We start from the raw sequence: 20,101 nt of genomic DNA, 5'->3' as shown, positions 1-20,101 counted from the left end.
AGCACAGCACAGCGATTATGTCTGTTTCTGATATGCTAGCATTTGCTTAACATTAACAGTAAATATTTGCCAAGATATAAAAAGCACTCAACCCCCTGCCCCCACCCCCAACTATTGTCCTCCATTGAAAACATATGTTGGTAATGAGGGATAAATAAAAGGTAATTAAAGCCATCACATTTAGCAGTAAGAGGTTTCTAAATAACCCTTAGCAGTGGGTAGCACATTAGGCAGCTTCACTGGAAATAATGGAGGAGTTTAGAAAATAAAGCACGAGTACAGAATAGAAAAAGGTCAAACTTTGTACTCTCTTAACTGTTGCCGTAGGTCAGGGAAGTGGGGTAATTTGCCCAGTACACACATATATACATATGTATACGGGAATGTCTATATTGTAGTGCAGTTTAGGCATAACCCAAGTAGCTCCGATCCATCAGAAACACTTCTCCTACAGTAGCGCAGAGCTCAGCATGGGATAATTTACCCTGCCGAGAAGGGCAAAGCAGTGAGTGGTGAGAAATTAGCCAGTGGAAAATACAGGCTTTTTTCCCCCTACTGCTTCAGCTGAGTGGTTTGCGCAGCGCTCAGCCTCGCATCCAGATGCTCAAGCATTGCTCTGTCCTGAGCTCTAGCAACGGCGGTTTGCAAAAGCTTTGAAATCCTAGATGATACAACAGTGAACTGAGGAGAAACGAGGTAGAAGAATCGGGACAACAGGAAGCACAAGCAGGAGAAGACCATGTGGGGAGACACTTCCAAGTCCACGCGGAATATAAAGTAAGGCTTAGGTATGAGGGGATGGGAATTCCACATCCGTTCATCATACAAACCTCTTCCTCTTAGCACGTCTGACAGTTTATTAAAATCCCTAAATGCTTTTTTCTGGCTATTTTTAGCTATTTTCTTAGCTATTCCTGCCTGTAAAAGTCTAGTGCTTCAAGCATGTTGTTCTAAGTCTCTGGACTAAATTCAGCACTTCTGAAGCAATATGGGAAGGGGACATGAGACTTCAGTCAAATACTTGGACAGCAATTAGCTCGCTCAAGCTAAAAAATTCCTGTTACTGGTAGTGGCACAAGTCCTTGGATTTAAGAAAGCAGGGCTCTATTTTAGGGAACAGCTAGCAAGCCAGGGATCTGTGCCCAGAATGTGTGCCAGCAGTGAAACAGTCATGCAGCTTGGTGAGACCCAGAACAGCATCCACTATTTTGTCTTACGTGGTTAAGTGTCAGTGCACCAGCCTGGCATGGCTCTGTCTCCAACAAAAAAGGGTTTACAGGGTCCTCCTTGTAAGTGCAGGCAGTAAATAATTAGAAGGTGTGGGGCTGTAGCCCTTGAAATAAAACTTAAAAGTAGTGTCTGGAAATCTGTTTCAGGAAGATTTTATCCTTACAGCAGCATTTGGGTTGAGCCCTGAGCCTAGACTGTCCCCATCCCTATGAGTTAAAACTTATTTAAGAAATCTTTGATGGGACTTATCATTCAAACTTCCAGCCCTGGCAGGACTTTGAAGTAAACATTTCTCATCACGCGCAACTTTGTCTAACACCAGATATAAAAGCAGAGGATAATCATTTACAGGTTTGTGCTTCTTTCAAGCCTTCCACTTCACTACACTGGGAAGTGATGCAAACCCCGCTAGCATCTGTGCTTCACCACATGAAAGTACCTTTGGGAGTGTAGACTACCCTTATTTTTGTGCATTTTACAGCTCTAAGCATACAGGTGTTAACAAACCAACAATTAAGACAGTATCAGAGCACTAGCTGTCTCCTCGCCTCTGTTTTACCACTCCTGTACAACCCAGCGGGGTGTGACTCACTGAAGGAAACAGAGCATTCAATCAGCAGCTTCACTGCTTGTTTTGTCCGAAATCCATTTCTGTCTCCCCCCCACTCGTGTGAGGACACACAAAGGGCCCTTGACCCACTGCTATGCACCTGGCACTGGAAAGCATTTTTTGTGAAGTTTGTTTTCCAAATAATGTTGGCCATGGCTCCTTAGACGTTAATTTGTGCCCAGTGTTCTGCCCATGTGTAAGAACCTGATTCAGAAAGACTGCGGTGTGAGTAACAGGAAGACTTGTTAACTCTTAGTCACAGGAAGAAGTTCATTGTTTCCAGCCTTGTGTTCTCCTGTCCCTTGGATGTGGCTGCACAGTCACAGATCCAGTGACTTTGCTGGAAAAACTTCTGCCTTGAACTAGACTGTAGAGGAGATAGAAGTGTTTGGTTTTTTCTAGAAAGGAGTTGTGCAGGACAATCTTTTTTTCATACTTTTTCATTCATCATTTGTCTGGACAAGGGGTCTGTGCAGTGGGGGGGGAACTGTCTGACAGGCTGCACCCAGAGGGTGGTGGGAAATGGCTCCTTTTCAGACTGGCAACCTGTCACAAGTGGGGTCCCCAGGGATCGATACTGGGCCCAACGCTGTTTAATATCTGTGTAAGTGATGTGGATGATGGGACCAGGTGTACCCTGATGAAGTTTGCTGGTGATGCCAAACTGAGTGGGTACGTGGGCACTTGGGAAGGGAGAGCCACCCTGCGGGAAGACCTGGACAAGCTGGAAGAGGGGGCTAACAAGGACCTTCGGAAGTCCAAGGAGGACAAGTGTAAGGTCTCGAACTTGGGAAAACATCATGCAGGTGTGCAGCACAGTCTGGAATCTACCCATCTGGGGAGCAGCTCTGGAAAGGAACCTGGGGGTCCTGGTGGACAACAAGCTCCACATGAGTGACCAGCGTGCTGCTGTGCCAACAGGCTGCTGGGCTGCATTAACAAGGGCATCACCAGCAGAGATAAAGAAGTCATTATCCCCCTCTACTCAACGCTTGTCAGGCCACACCTGGAATACTGTGTTCAGTTTTGGTCCCCAGTACACAAAAAAAAAAAATGTGGCCAGGCTGGAGAGGGCCCAGAGTAGGGTCACAAAGATGATCAAGGGACTGGGCAGCCTGTCCTGTGAGGAAAGGCTGAGAAAACTGGGTTTGTTCAGGCTGGAGAAGAGAAGGCTTAGGGGAGACCTTGTCACCGTGTTCCAGTGCTTAAAGGGTGGCTACAAACAAGATGGAGACTCTCTGCTTACAAAGAGCCACAAGGAGAAGACAAGGGGTAACGGGTGTAAGTTACTCCTGGGGATATTCTGACTGGACACAAGAGGAAAATTTTTCACAACGCGATCAATCAGCCACTGGAATAATCTCCGCAGGGAAGTGGTGGGTTCCCCAACACTGGGCACTTTTAAGCTGCACAGCGTGCTGGGCCGTCTTGTCTAGACTGTGGTTGGGCCAAGAAATGTTGGACCAGACGGTTCTTGAAGTCCCTTCCAACCTGGAATTCTGTGATTCTGTGATTTTCATAGATATTGTCATGACCGACAATATGATACAAGATATATTTGTGAGAACATTTAACTTAGCATTTTTCTGCTGTGAGATATTATCATATCACTAACACTGAAAACAAATACATGGATACTTCTGTCATTTTAAAGTATTGTCACGGTACATGTAGTTCTTCTGTGGTCAGTCTGTTTGCCACTGATGATTTTAAAGAGGAAAATTAGTGAATCAGTTGGGACCTCCTGAGAGGGGAGATCATTCTTCCCTTGGGCAAATAAATGATGCTGCTAAAAAAAGAGACACTTCTAGAAACTGGAGGGATTGGCAGAAGGAAAAAAAAGAGTTCTGAAAAGTGTAAGGAGCAGACCACCATGTCTCAGAAATAACCAAAAATCCTGTTCTGGGAACTAGAGGAAACTCTACAGTTTGCTTCAGTTAAAGAAGGTAGGCTGAAGCTTGACAAAAGCCATGCTTGAAAACCAGCCTGACCAGCTTTTGCAAGGCCACAGTGGGCAGGGAGATGTTTGTTTATAAACTTTTAAATTTGTATTCTGTTATGTCTAATCACTTCCAGTTTTATCGTTTTCAAAGGTTACGTGGTTTAGTTTATACTCTAATAAAAACAGTCCTTTGGCCTCCTTAGGAGAAGATCAGGTCAGGCTCAAAGCTTAAGCTGCAACAAGAGTATTTCTCAAGTATATCCAAAACATATACAATGCTATTTTATGTAAGAGTTTTCAAACCACCCAAGTTACTTAAAAGTTCAAGCTCTGAGCTGTAATTCTGAATAATTTTAAAGAAGTAGTCTTTTTTTTTTTTTTTTTTTTTTTTTTTTTTTTTTTTTTGGTAACAGCTATTATAGCTCTGGGTACCCTTGTGTACAAGTCCAGTGAATGTAGCATAATTAACCTTTAAACTCATGTTTGTGAACAAAACCTGATAGGTGTAATTAAAAAAATTCTGGCCTCTGATCTCACATGAGTTAAGGCAAAACCTTGCAAATGGGTGTGGTTCCACTGACTTCCAAGGGTACTGAAATTTTCACTTGTATGCAAGTGTGGATAATTAAATTTTCTGGGCTCTGTGAGAAATTGGAAAGCTATTGTTGAGGATTCCTATTTTATAAGTCATTTTGCTTGCTTCTTTGTTTTTTAAGTGCAAGAGACTTATAAGGTGTCGTCCTAGATTTTTTTTTTTTAATCAACAAGGATAGTTTTCACCAGTTTATCTCAGAATGTACTTTAGAAAACTGTCAGAAGTAGATGAGTAATCAAGGACTGTAACAAACAGAGCTAACGACTGCTAACGACTGCCAAAGACCCTATGGAGCCCCTCAGAGACCCAACCCCATGAGTAATGACTATGTAGACATACCTGGTTCTGGGAAATTTAATGAATATGTATGTAACAGAGTGAGATTAGCTTTGGCTGAGCCAACCTACATGTTAGGTGGACCAATTCTCTCATGTCCTGGCTAAATAATGTCTGATTATTAGTGAGAAAACCCAGCGTTAAGGAGTTTCATTCCTGATTTTGGTGACATCATGAACCCAAACACAGTTTTCTTGTAAAAGATGATTGAATTGTTGCTAGTCTCAAGTCATTCACCAGTCTGAGGTTTTCTATCCCTACCTCCTTTGGTTTCTAGAACTGTCTGCAGTCTGTAAATCCCCTGTGATGCATGGTACGCATATATTGCTGACATTTGTCTCCAAATTAACCAGGAATGGGACCAGGATGGAGCTGGTGGGAGCTAGATTGTATCTAATTCCTCACATCCCCTTCCTCACCTCTGCAGTGCACTTTCCATCTCTACTGCCAATATCTACAGTTCTGATTTGCCTCCATGTTTTCCACCTTAGCAGGTGAACTGTGTCTTTGTACTTCAAGAGATTCATTAGAAATACATTACTCAGTTTAAACATATTGCTAAGATTAAATTCACTCTGAGAACATCAGCTAAAAGATTTTCAGAAATAAGGCCATGACTGGCTGGCTGTATATGCCACGTCAACAGCAAACGTTGAACTGTCTGAATTTTGGGAACAACAGCGAGCTTTGGAATTTTAAGCTGAACTCTTGTCTTCTTGTGATCAGAATTCATCTGATCTGTTCATACATTTTTCTTATTCAACAAGAAAAATTATTCTCAAGAGGAGAAGAAGGGTGCTGAAGTGTGCAAAAACATGTGAAGAAACACAAACCGTAGGTTTGGTTTATAGTTCTAAAAGAGACAATCAGATGGGAGATAAGGAAAAAAAAATAATAAAAGAAGAGAAAGGTTATCCAGGTTATCCAGAGGTCTCTATGTCACAACATAAAGTCATGGTGACATTCAGAGTAATAAGAAATGACAAAAGGAAACACTTTTTAAAAGCAGTGTGTACCTAAATGATCGCATTTAGGTCCTTAGAAGATATTTTAGATGAAGATTGCAGTACATTCAAGCAGGGATTGGAAAATTAACTGTATGACATAAAAACTCAGAAATGTAAAAGGATAATATATTTCTCTCAGAGTGATTTTAAACCATCCATTTCAAAGTTTAATTCAAATTTCAGTTATTAGCCAGCTGAAAGGAGCTGACACCTGCCTTTTATCACTAAAAACCACTAATGCATCAGCCGTCATGGCAATTCTTAAGCAAGGATATACATTTTAGAGCACGGTTACTAGAGAACAGGGTAGAAAAGATACTTGAAATTTAGTGACACATCAGAGATTTCGTTTACAAACACTGACAAATTTTCATGTAAGACTTTTTACCGTACAAAAAGTAAAACACCAGATAGATGTCAAGTGCCTGTTCAGGCCGGTTCTGCTGGTCAGCTGCACACAGAGAATGCCCCTACTCTGAAGTTAAATGTGACATGATTGACCCAATGGTTTTACACACAGAAATTAAGCAGAGGTGCAGTTATAGACATCTGCATCTGAAATAACTTGTTACTCCTTTTTAAAAGAAGGCATAACAACTAATGAATATTTTTAAGTGGGGATCAAATCTTATTACTTTCCTTAGTAAAGGTATTGTATCAGGTCTTCACAGAACCTCCACATTTTTCTTTACAGATATCCAGACAGACAGCTCTTCCTCCATTCCACCCCATCCTATGCAAATGCCCATCTCATTGCTCCTTTCATTCCAGCTATGCTGATGTGATTGCTTTCATCAGCAATTTTTCCGGCCCTATTCAAACGGCCTTTCACCTCTTCAGCTGAGCAATGGGGGAATTGGCAAAGGGAGGAGTAAAACAGCCCTTTCTTGGCAGTTAGCTCTTTCACACATAATTGAGCTAGGATCTGAAGAAAAAAAAAAAAAAAATCGTGCTGTGTGGTGGCATTGATACAGACAAATTTATCAGTATCATAAAAAATTTCTCATAATGCCAGAATGCACTGTTCATGCCCTGCATAAACTCTGCTAATTATGAAGATAATCTCCAGCATGTATATTACTGTTATCACCACAGCAGCCTGATAGCTTTATACTGTGACATGTTATGGGAGTTACTGTACAAAATACATGCAGTTGAGTGTAGAATTTGTCATATCTGAAGCCAGGCCCTGTCATAATACTTCTTTTGAAGCACAAAATCCAACACAGCTCAAATTTTTTGCTCAGTACAAGCACAAAATTAAGTTATTTCAGCACAGCCACCCTGTTGGCTATTAATTGTGCCCATGGCATTCTGGTTAGGGGCAAAACCAGTTGGTCAGACACCACACTAATCCAAAAATGCCTGAAGAGAGCTAAGATAACAGGCTTCACTGCTTTAACTATCGTAACCAGCCTTCCAGCTCTCACATGAAACGAGCTTCTAGGCATCACCCCATTGTTCTCAAACTATTTCTGAGGCTAATTCCGAAGTTGGCATGTAATGACCTTGACTTTGGAAATCTCCTTGTTACCTTTTCCACTACTACGTCCTGGTTTGGAGAAAACAAACCACATGATGTAGTTCAATCTGTCTGCTTTCCTACATTCAGGCCTTTGAAAGTCTTCGTATATAATTAAGAGCAACTTTTAGAGTGCTCTTCGAATTAGGAATTAGCATCAATGCTATTTATGAAAATCCTTGCAGGTATCTCCTTACGGTGTTCACATTGACTGAACTGGAATACGCTGCACACCCACTAAGCTTGCGATGATTTCTGTCATTTGCCCACTTTAATAAGATGCTGGAAAAGTTTTATATTTAATTTGGGCAAATGAGTCGTACTGATAATTTTCCTCTATTTGATGATTTTATCAGAACACAGGGATTTTTTTTCCCTTGTTTTTGAATGAATGAGACATGGACATCAAAAGAAAACAACTGCGAAAAGGTGGTTTGCTGCATAGCGATACCATCAACCCACTGTCTGATAGCAATCAGAAGACGATTATGCTACACACATTTCTTGTGTTTACTACACACGGGGAAGTGTTTTACCATGAAGAAAAATACAGTACTCTCGTTCACCACGTTCTGCAAAGAAAAATCTGTGTGTATGGGACGGCGTAGAGCTATGCAGCAGTCCCTGACGTGTCATTATCAGAAATGGTCTGCTGTTGTGGACCTCAGGTATTCATTTGAGCTGAGAGCTGGTGTCTGTTAACGTGGAAGTAAACCTTGGCTAGCATGGCAGGACAGCTTGTAGTACACAGTGTAGCTCATTTAGATCTAAATGCCTGCTAATCATACACGGTGCACATACACATTTATATATATACAAGTAATATTTATAACTGCACATATATATGTATATGCATATTCTCAGACACACGGATATTGAATTCTAGTATCTACTTCTCAAGTAATTCCCTTTGTATGACAAAAAAAAACCCACTGTACTGAATTTTGTTCAGTTATAATGGAATGATGCACAGATATTCTGGTTTGGGTTTACTCTGCAAGCACCATTATAAGAAGTTTCCATAAAAAAAACCTTGTACTTTCTTATATTATTTTTTAAAATTTTTCTGTTTACACTTTCCAGCTCATGTAGCATGTAATTATGACACAAAGTGAACAAACATAATAGCCTCATATCCTAGAATAACTATTATCTATGTTATATCAAAGCTATAGATTAGCTTTGCCAGAAAAGGGGCCAATGTAAAAAGGGTAGGGAAGGAGAACAAAAATATTTATCTATGTGTCTTTCCACTTAAATGTCTAAAGTTCTAGGAATTGTTTTAATTAGGACAGTTTTCTCAAGTTATATATAGTTTTTAAAGGGCTGTGTTAATTATTGGCATTACAGCAAAGCTCAAATTTGGAACAGTTTGTAATACAACATATTCTATATTCCAAGAGAAACACTTCAGGAAATTTATTTGACATGTTAATGTAGTAATATTGTTAGCAGAGAATATATTTAATAATCTAAGAGGCAGGATCTCAAGGCTGGGTTTGGTGTTGTGTTTTTTTAAAACGTGGAAATGAAATGGAAGAAAAACATGCTCTTCTGCTCACTTTTGCAGCAGTAACCATTTCTATCCTTTACCCTGGAATTGCACCATCTCAGAAGAGAATAAATAATTTACCCACAAAGCAGACATGCTCGAGCTGGCTCTGCCAATGCTCAGCCCAGGATGGAACTGTGGAGAAACTGGAGCAAAGCCTAATTGCATGGGAAGTGATGCATTGCATACGGGTGACACACTTGCTTCACCTCCACCAAACGAGGAATCCCCCTGCCCCTCACTGCGTTGTGCTGCATGCATATCCCCTTCTCTACGAGCAAGCAAGTTAAATATAAAGCAAAAGAGAGAGTACAATAGTTAGCTCGTGCCTTGTTAAAGGAAAACTTACAGATCATTGTAGACAAGGCCATAAATCTGTGCTGTGCTGTGATGATAGATTCCTCTCAGGATAATTAAAAGCAGGATCACAACAAAAGCTGGAAGCCCCCAACTCAAAAGGAAGTAAAGCAGATAGCGCCGCTCTGTGTGTTCATCATTCATCACCAGGACGTACCAGAAATTAACAGCCTGAAGAATAATGCAGAATATTAATCAGTAGACTTGGTGGATGCTTAGACATCCCAAAAAACAAATCACTCTGAAAGGCAAATTTCTGTCCCAGCATATGTGTATATATAAACATTTTCAAACATATTTTGGTCTCATTTTCTTCTTTTAAGTAATCAAAAGAGACTGATTATAAAAGAAGCGTGCTTATTTATATAACTGTTAGATTTAGAATTAGACTATCAGAGAGGAAGGGACATGTTGTTTAGTAGAAAACACTATTTTCGCAGTTCAAAAATGGCTTTGTGGTGCAGAAGTAGCTTTTTTCTTGGATTTCCATACCTTCATAGAAAAGACTGACATAATATTGCTAAATCTCATCACTACTTAATCTTTCTATATTATTATTCAGCTCTACGTATCTTCTTGCAGGAGATGCACTAACCTCTTTCAGCAGTTCTAACGTGGTCCAGTTCTGGGCTCACCAGTACAACAAAACATGGAGCAAGTCCAGCAAAGGGCCATGAAGATGATTAATAGACTGGAACATCTCCTCTATGAGGAGAGGCTGAGAGAGCTGGGGCTGTTTAGCCTGGAGAAGAGGATGCTCAGAGGGATTTGCGTATAAATAACTGATGGGAGGGTATGATGAAGAGGGAGCCAGAGCCACCTCAGTGGTGCCCAGCGGCAGGACAAGAGGCAACGGGCACAAATTAATATATGTGAAATTCTATCTGAACATAAGAAAAAAGCTTTTTTACTGTGGGGATGGTCAAACACTGGGCCAAGCTGTCCAGGGAGGTTGTGGAGTCTCTATCTTTAAAGGTCATCAAAACCTAACTGAACATGGTCCCGGGCAACCTGCCCTAGCTGACTCTGCTTGAGCCAGCGTGTGGGAGTAGGCAGTCTCAGGACAGCCCTGCAGTTTCAGTGGTTCTGTGATTCTGCGTAATATTTGTATAAGCATTTGAGAAGAAAATGCAAGTGAATATAAATACTTCCCTACAATAATTGGTGTCTTCTTATCATCAACTCATCATCAAACAGCATGACTAAGAATTTAAAATCATATATGGATCAAAATGAAGAAGTGGAATAGTTGAAATCTCTTGAAAGAACTGGTAGTATGAGTAAGGAAGCTCTTCAAGTATTACAAAACACTTAAGAGCTTTGCGTGGATCTTCGCATTGTAAGAAATTAATAGTAGAAACACTTTCCTATGTGCTGAGCATTTTTTGTATGCACATCTATACACGGTACTACTTTCTAATAAACATCTAAACTATCCATAATGAAAATGTTTTGCACAATATTCCTTCACTTCCTCCATTTCAAACCTATTATACCAGCACGTTGTATAATTATTTCTGGTCTTTTATATGGGTTGAATAAGGGATTAATTTTGCCTTTTTCTATCTAGAGGGCATCTAGTTCAAGCTTAGGCCTCTAGGCTGTCTTGACAGTCTCTACTGAGAGAGGACAGACATCTTCAGGCCCTCATTGACCCTTACCCAATCATACTCATCTCTCTCCATTATTTACACATGGATTTCACAAAATAATCTGGATTTATATGCTTAATTTGTGTCTGTCTATTGCTAAAATAGGTAAAATCCATATACAGCGAGAAGACAACTGCAAAATGATTATTTGTGTTTGTGAAGTTTGGCAGATCACCCTCAGCCAAGGGTTTGTCTACAAGTTTGTTCAGGCAGACTGAATTTTCACAATCAAAAACTTAATTAGTGGTTTGTGGATTCTTTATGTAAGTCTCATCAGTTAATTATCATTACAGGGTTTTTTTTCTGTGGTTTATATAGCATGAATATACAATACTTTCTATCCATGAATCATAAAGCATATTGCATATGCTAACAACTTGTTTTTTTAAAAAATATTAGTTTAATAAGCATTTTAAATGCTCCCTTAGAGAATGACACTTTATAAATAAGTCCAGTATATGTAATTATATTAATTATATAGTAATTATTACGACCTTTTTTTATTTTCATTTGGTGATTGGTGCTATGTGAACAAAGGCAAAGTCTGTTTTCCTCAAAAGAACTTAGAATCATACCATATAATTGTAACTGTCCTGTGTGGGTTGAAAGAACACAGAAAAACTAGTAATTCCATTGTTGGACATTCACAGGAAAAAACATTAAATGGATGAAAATGGTATTTGGAAAAAAACCCAAAACATTGCATTTTGTGGAAAGATTTGGTTGTTCTCTTATAATGTCCTCTTCCCTCTCAACTTTTACATGGGATTTAAAACACACTCAAGATTCTGTATGTCACCTCATGCCAATAAACATTCTTCAAATTCTGTGCCCTTGTAGTCCTGTCGGGGCTGTGCTTCACTGCGAGCACTTCCAGATAGCAAAATCCTTGAACTGATTTATGCCATTATGTGCCGGGATTGTTGGTTCTACTAATTCTGACAATCTGGTGAACATTGTTCTCAGTCATCCAACTGAGATTGCTTTCTAAGAAGCCATACCTCATGTCCTTGCTCTGTGTTTGTTCAGTCATCTTTACCTATTTCACCTCATTTATCACAGAAGAACACTTTTAACACCAGTGCTGCTGCAGAGATATAAGGGGGTTTGGGTAGTTCACCATTTCACGCGCAGTGACATTTCTATCTTGATAATTCTAAGTTCGTGTCTTCAACCGCTTTTGATGTTCCAAAAATTCAGTCAATGAAATACAAATAGTGGAGCTAATTTTAGCAAGTCCTTTCCGGTTGCCATGTTGCAGCAATCACCAGTTCTACAGAAGAATAAAATGTACAGTCCATTTCCCAGCTGCTGCTCAGGTGTAAGATCAAATGTACAAGTAGTGATTGTTCCGATGCAGAACGCAAAGCAATTACAAATTCACTCTAAAGACACAATGCGAACTTCAGTGAAGCGATTTTTCTTTTAGAATGAGGCAATTAATTGAAATTACCTTCCCAAAACCAGGGCACTTTCGTTTAATTTTTTGTTTATTCATACACTTATCTGCAGTGATAATCTGTGGATATCTGATAAATATTAGCTTCAAAAAATACTTAAAGTATTTCCCAGATCAGTGGGAAAACTCGTGTTTTCCTTCCTTCTTTTTAGGAATGGCCACAGCTTTCACTTCATATAATTCCTTTCTCAAAGCTGTTAAGCAGTCCATAAATCATTGTTAAAAATAATTATTAAACTTATTGTAAAATAAGCTCTTGTCTTGTAAGTCTGCAATAAATTTATAGAAAATGTAAGGTGCCATTAAATCCAGAAAGGAGGAGAATTAGGGTATGTGTGACAGCAAGCTCATGACATTCACTCTGGTTTGCTTATTGAACTGCCACTTTTGCTGTTGATTTACTCCACCACAGCAAAGGCTCAGAAAAGTACCGAGTTCACCTTTCCCCATCATTTTACTCTATGTCAGAATTGGCAGTTGAGAACTACACAATTTTAATTTTTTCCTCAAAAGACAACTTTTAACTTTTTTTTCTTAACTTTTTTTTTTTTTTTTTTAAAAGAAGATTTTTAATTTTCCTGATAAATAGTTGTCATACTAAAGATTTGTCATGGGAAGAATAACAGAATACAGGAAGGCATCCTTAGTGTGTGCTCCTAAGATAAAAGTGCAGACTGCATTTGAAATACAGGTTATGCTGTAAGAACGTATGTTTGTATGACGAGATGTCTGTCAGGATGAAGACTTCTGAATTTCAGACTAGTATAAAGCAGATATTTCAGGCTAAGCTCACTCTGTGGCCACAAACAGTACTTTGTACCTTGCTTACTCCTTTTCTTCTGCAGTCAAGAAAGCCTCATCCTTAAAAAACCCTGAGTAATGTTATCAACATTCAGCAATTCACAAAAATCTCATCATAAAAGCCAAGAAACAAGACAATGCAATACAAAGGGACAGGAACAATCAGACAAGCAAGGATGATTTGATGTGGCCTTTGTTCTGACTCTGAAAGTGGACCAGGACTCTGAGGTCTTTTCCATTCCTGCATTTCAGTCAGTATGTGGGTAGTAGCTATGTGCGTAGTACAAATACTGATATTGAGTGTAAGCCTACAAATACAAGAAACTAAAAGTGGAAAAAGAATTAGAAAATGAAGCTACAGATTTTGTTGTTGTAACCACTCTTAATATATGACAAAATGCTAATTACTATACCTAGCAATATGCAGAAGTTGGAAAGATTAGGACAAAAAGGTAAAGTTGTTCTAGAGTCTGGAAAGTCAAGATCTTTGATCTAGACTGCAGAATTGAATCTCTACACGTCCAAATGTACTGTTCAATCTGTTTTCCTATAGACTTTTGTCGCCTGGAAATGTTGTCACAGCACCTTTTGATCTCTTAAAACTGTCTGGATTTTCTGGATGTTTCAGTTCCACATATCTGCACGCTGCTTGCCCGTGATTATCACGTTCACCCACTTCTGTCTGCAGTGATGATGACTGACACTAGCAGGTTTGTGTAAAATGCATCAGTGATCAAGCATATGCACATAGGCTGTGCAGCCTCACAGAGGGCACAGTGACTGCGTGAGTGATACAGAATCTGTTCGCAGGATTTTGCCGTTTCCCAGACAGAAGTATTTAAGTCTCACGTAAGTACAAATACCATATTAATTCTGCCTTCCAAATCAAGTCATGTGTATTAAGTATACCATGCTGAGAAAGATGAAGATTAATTTCCCAGGCATTTAAATCTGCCGTTTAGATTTAGCAGTAGCATCTAGATGTCCCAAATCAGTCTGGTTTTCTCTTAGATCCACAAGCTTTGATAATATTGCCATGGGGACCAATTTAAGCAGAGACATGTCTCCAGGACTCCTTTAATACCCAGGCATTGTTTCCTCACTCTGCAGTGAGAAATACAAATTCAGGACCTATTCTCAATCAAGAGGAGTAAATTGTAGCCGAGTGCTTGCTTGACTGATGTTTCAGATTATTTCTTTCCTTTTGGTTTGGGTCTTTAAAACTTCAAGAATTATACACAGCTGAAGACCTGCACCTATAAAAAGGGGAAATCCCCTTCACTCTGAGTTTTACTCTGGGTGGCTCCTTTCAATTCATCACTCAGCAGGCTATAAAGGATGCCCTCTTAGGCTCCTCTGTCCCCTCATGTTTGCATGAAGAGCCTTCATGACTAACACAAGCCTGAGGCTCCACTAAATTGAATGGGACATGCAAGTTCTTAGGGACTGGTCAAACTCTGCTCCAGCAAAAATTAACAATGGATTTCAACTACAGCCATAAAAATAACCGTTAACGTTCATACAATTTTTTGTCATGATAAGCGATTCATCCATGGAAGAGCGAGCATTCAAAACAGGAATCCTTTTGTGACTTAATATAATGTAATACACATAGGATGGGAAAACACTATTAAACACCAAGCAGTCAAAGCATGAAATATCACAATAAAATGGCAACTTAAAAGTATTACTTTGTCTGTTCAAAATAATAAATGTTCAGGAGATTTGTAGTGACTTAGGAATGAAGTAAATCAGCAGCTGTGAAGAAGAATATAATTTACAGCTCACAAAATAATTTAGGTTAGTTAACCTAAGAGAAAATAATAAGGCAGGATAGGTGAAGGAGCATAGCAGAAAAATTTCTGTAATGAGACAGTAGAAAGTAACATCCACTGGAGAGAATATTTAATCTTTCTAACGGTACAAATTCAGGAAAAGCGTCAAGGATTAAAAGACTATTAGTATTGCTAGAGACAGAGCAGCTTAGATCTCTTGCTCCATTTTTATGAGCAGTTTCAGCAGCAGTGTACATGACAGACCATCTCCTTGTAGCTTGCTAAAACCAACGAGCACTGTGGAGCTGTAAGAGAGCCTGCCACGGTTCTCAATAAAAGTGAGCCTAACATAATCCCAGGAAAATGCCAGATCCTACATGAATGTCACTGGGAGAGAAAGCTGTATTTAGATATAGCCTAGTCTGCAATCCTTGGTTTGGTCTAATAACCTGCATATTGGAGGATTTGCACGGTAATGTATGGACTGCATATATAAAGCTGTATGCCATAATAAATGTGCTATGGACAAATCCTATTAAAATTACAGACAAATAAATGGCATAATTCACGCATCAGTGCTAAATGTACATTCCTAGACAAGGGCACGATAACGTATTTTTCAAATAACCTCGCAGCTTGTTATTTTGACTGACTTACAACTGGTAATTTTCCATAGCAGATTTGATTGTTCATGGTCTCCCACATTAGTTCAATTGTTTTTTACACCGTTTCCTGTTCTATAATATGTCAAAAAAGCTGGTGAAGTGTGGGTGCGTATGCCAGGTCGTGAACCGTCTGCGTCACTGACAATGTGAAAGTGTCATCAGCATTCAAATTAGAAGATTAATGATGTCTAAATTAATGATGCACTTGTGTTAGAAGATTAACGGTGTCTAGATTAACGACGGCTAAAATCAAGAGAATTCGTGCTCATTAGGGAAGAAACAGATAAGAAGGGAATCTGTAGAATAACAAAGCAGAAATTTATCGACCGGTTGTGCACACATAGTAGTGCTGTTGAAAGTGCTGAGAGGAACGAGTTCTTGAAATGAGCGTGCGCCAGAGCAACACACGGATTTGCTGTCACAAGAATAGATAAGGATTTGTTTTTCTAATAAATGTTGGAGCTTGACTGTTAACCATATTGGTGTGTGTCTTGTCTCACAGCCTCGTCCTGTAAATAAGGGGGTTCCTGCTACAGTGAAGGTTCTAGAGCACAAGTCTTATGAGGAGCAGCTGAGGGAACTGGGGGGGTTTAGCCTGGAGAAGAGGAGGGTGAGGGGAGACCTCATCGCTCTCTCCAGCTCCCTGAAAGGAGGGTGCAGAGAGGGGGGATGAGTCTCTTGAACCAAGGAACAAGGGATAGGACAAGAGGGAATGGCCTCAAATTGCGCCAGGAAAGGTTTAAACTGGATATTAGGAAAAACGTCTTCACCAAAAGGGTTGTCAAGCACTGAAACAGGCTGCCCAGGGGAGTGGTGGAGTCACCAGCCCTGGAGGTATTTAAAAGACGTGTAGACGTGGCGCTTAGGGACAAGTGGTGGGCTTGGCAGTGTGAGGTTACGGGTTGGACTGGATGATCTTAAAGGTCTTTTCCAACCTAAATGATTCTTTGATTCTGTAAAAATTCTGGCAATATTTATGAATGTATACACTCCGTATTTTAATGCAAACTTATGAAGGTGTGTTTATCATATTATACAAGTCTGTTGACTTCATTCTAATGACTTTTAGTCATGCTTCCGAGTCCCAAAAATTACAGTGTAGTTTACACTTAATTTCACTTGTAAGAGATTGTATCAAGACACCAAATAAAAGATGCTTAGAAAAGCTATTAACTGTAATAAAAATAGTTCTTCAGTGTTTTGAGACAGTAACTTCTACAGGATGAAGTGAGATGTGGAAATTCTTCCACCAATGTAATAGATATTCGTGGAAAAAGTCTTTACAGGGTTTGAATATTTACCCATGGAGCTGTGACACTCTAGGTTTAATAAAGACCATCTCATGTTTTCCCTCTCTAATAGCATTGGATTGCAGATATAACGATATAATAGAAACACAGTCAGTATCAATTATTTTTACAGAGATTTTGGGGAAGGGGTGAAAAAGACTAAGAAACTGACCTGAATGAGCATCCAGCTGAACTGGCAGAGGTAAAGGTAATGGGTAACAGATGCAAGGGCAGAGCAGCTTTCCTCTGAGAGATGTTGGCTCATGTAAGCAGAGGCCAGAAATGAAATCTGCAGGGAAAAAATGAATGCATGCATATTGGAATTAAACAAAATTAATTTAATAATAATAGTAATGAGAAAAAAAATAAATTCTTCCATTTGGAAGTATAAAATATGCGCTCAGTTACCGTTCCAGACTCAGCAGACATATGTTGGATATTTAATATTTACCCAAAAGAAGTGGCCCTTTAACACAGTCAGCCACAGAAATAGCTTTAAACATTTTGCAGACAATCTAGTGTCCATTACATCCGTGTCTGAAAAGACGATAGAGAGACTTAATGTTGTTTAATAGTGTTCTCCAGACTGATTGCCATGCAACATTAGACATCAGTTTTGTAACTGGGGGTGGAGATTTTCCTCCGTAAAATAGAGACATTATCTTCTGATTTCAGTTAGGCCAGAAATTTTATCAAGTATACAAACTCAAGGGGCATTTACTGTCTTCAGACTGTCAGACAAGCAGCAATATTCTACACATAAGATAACAACACTGCACAAAAGGGAATGAGCACTTCTGTTGCCTAAGAGCAGACCCGGATTTCACAGTCACAAGGCAGACGTAAGTTTTTTTCCACAAACATGACAAAGGTGAGAGGACTATACGTTGGCTGGATAAGGAGCCAACGCATTGTCTAAGGAACAAAGGTGTTCCAACTCTGACTGCAATGAATGCTGCTAAACAATTGCATTTAAAACTCAAACTCTTAGCTCTGTGAATTTCTTTACTGATGAAATAGTTCTACGACCAGACTTCATTAAAGAATTGAAGTGTTCACATAAAGAAAGGCTCGATTTACCTACAGAACACCTGCAGTAACCTATGATTTTTCCTCTCCTTCACAAGGAATACTACTATTTTGACCAACAGCCCACTGACTTGTTAGTAATAGCAATTCATGGACTGTGCAGACTGATTTTACGTATATAAAATCGGGAGATGGGGTGGGAAAGGAAGTTAAAGTATTCCAAGTGATTTGGCATGCACCTGGACATTTTTTTTTAGGACAAAAATACACGCGTGGTATTGGACAACTCTTAATATAAAAATATCCTTATAAAGGCAGAGTCTGTATACTGACAGACAACATTATCTCATCACGAAATGGAAGAATAAGAACGAGCAACTGGACAACTGGACTAAAAGCAATTATGAGATGTATTTCATTATCCAAAGGAAAAAGTGTACTTTTAGTATTTTATGTGAGGTTTATCAGTCTTCCACTGGGAACTGGAATCTAACCATTGCCACTCAGCTACCCAGTTATTAACAGGTTAACACACAACCTAATATAGACTGCTATTTGCCAAATTCTGACACTGCTAAAACAAATGCATTGTCTGGAGTGGGTTAAACACAATTGAACGTGTGCAATAGCTGCCTTCCATTAGGGATAAACGCAAGAATTGTTTGTGTAAACAACTCTGTAGCACCAGCTAGCTCAAACAGTACCAGCAGTGCTTCTGAAACCTGAGCAAATGTTTCTACTTACAACAAGCAAAATACAACACACATCTGGGTGGAGAGGCTTTACCACCTTTTGTTCTCTGAAGGCTTGTGTGTATGTCAAGGACGGAGACAAAGAAGGGATGAAAACACAAAAGCAGACTGATCCAGTCTTGGAAACATGTTTTTAGCACCTTCTGGACTGAATGTTGGCTTGAAAGCGTTTTGCATCTGTGAACAAAGAAGCTATAATTTCTAGCCTTTTCCTCTGTTTCAATAAAAGTAATTTTTTGTACATTAAAAAGGAGAAGTATCTCACTATGTCAACAGGTTTCCAACCAAAACAATGCGAAGAGTCCAAATATTCGCTAAAAATGCATGCATACCCTTCATGGATACTGCCTTTTGTTGAAGTAAAACAGCAATATGGCTAAAGTAATCACTCAGCTAAGAATTCACAGTGTTCTGGGGGAAAAAAAAAAAAGGCTAAAGAGGTAAAAGAGGCAAAGCAACATTTATACATTACTTTCATATAATTGTTGCATCTTGAGCAGAAGATACATTAAGAATTGATTTATAACACAAAAACCAAATGGCAGACCACATTTTGAAGTGTTGGGAGAAGAGACTGTAGTTTAGCCACGCTGTTCTGACCAACGCTGGCTACGTTGGCACTTAGAGCTCAAAATGCAATGCACCACCATTTAGCAGAAATAGACATGGAGCACAGGCCACTGAATAGATCTCTCCTCCGTAACATCTGCGGAGGACAGGGAAACAGAAAAAAAGCACTTTTCAGATAAATTGGTTTTTAGACCTAACTGCCTCATGTACTTTTCTTAGTTTTCAACTGTAGTGGGCAATCTCGTAAGAGCAAACCTATTACTTTAATAAGGAAAACATGTACCATATATTGGAACAAGCTGTTCCCTCTTGGAACATTAAAAATTATATACTGGATGAGTTCCTTCTGATACCAATTGTTCAGAGCTCTTTTTATAGAGACCGTATTAAATACTCCTTTTCAAACAATCTTTGTAACCTGCCATTTGGTTCTACACGGAGATTATAACATAAAGATTCTTCCTGGTACTTGTCAAGGTGATCAGTCTTGACCCAAAAGGATTAAACTAAGGGATAACAAGTGACTCAAATAGCAGGCTGCTGGTTTTGCTAATATGTGCATGATAGTTCCGTGCCACATTCAAAATGACAATGATAGCTTATCACTCACAAGGTTCCTCTTGGCAAAATGAAAAAAAAAAAGTTAAAAAATAAAAGATGATAAATTGATGCACTTCTGTTAAAGAGCAAAAAGATTGTTGGCAAGGTTCCCATCTGACAGTCATTTACTCAGTTAATTAATCAAAGGGTACTGCAATTCCTTTGTAACTTTAAGACAATTACCTAGCAATTACTTGAAGGAAATGAGCACCTGGGTATTGAACCTAAGTCATCAACACCAAACTATAAATTAATAAAACAAGATGATATACAAAACTGTGCATTCCTGTATGAGGAAGAGTAGTTTTGCACTGCTGTTTTCAAGCAGTAGGCTATCTCAGAACATTGTAGAATCATA

The 20,101-nt window shown here is 39.2% G+C and overlaps 1 protein-coding gene across 1 annotated transcript in view; it reads right to left on the bottom strand.

Moving 5' to 3' along the window:
- Positions 1-20,101, bottom strand: part of ADGRV1 (adhesion G protein-coupled receptor V1) — a 312,242-nt gene that overhangs the window by 76,890 nt on the left and 215,251 nt on the right. Inside the window, exons 89-90 of the mRNA XM_026866507.1 lie at positions 16,965-17,081; positions 9,144-9,322 (exon numbers count right to left, since the gene is read on the bottom strand). Coding sequence (XP_026722308.1) covers positions 9,144-9,322; positions 16,965-17,081 — 296 coding nt within the window. The remainder of the gene's footprint in view (positions 1-9,143; positions 9,323-16,964; positions 17,082-20,101) is intronic.

The sequence above is a fragment of the Athene cunicularia genome, assembly GCF_003259725.1.
Source record: "Athene cunicularia isolate RWA chromosome Z unlocalized genomic scaffold, athCun1 chrZ_part3, whole genome shotgun sequence".
Lineage (NCBI taxonomy): Eukaryota > Metazoa > Chordata > Aves > Strigiformes > Strigidae > Athene > Athene cunicularia.
The sequence above is the reverse complement of the archived record's forward strand: the minus strand, read 5'-3'. Positions and strand labels throughout refer to the sequence as shown.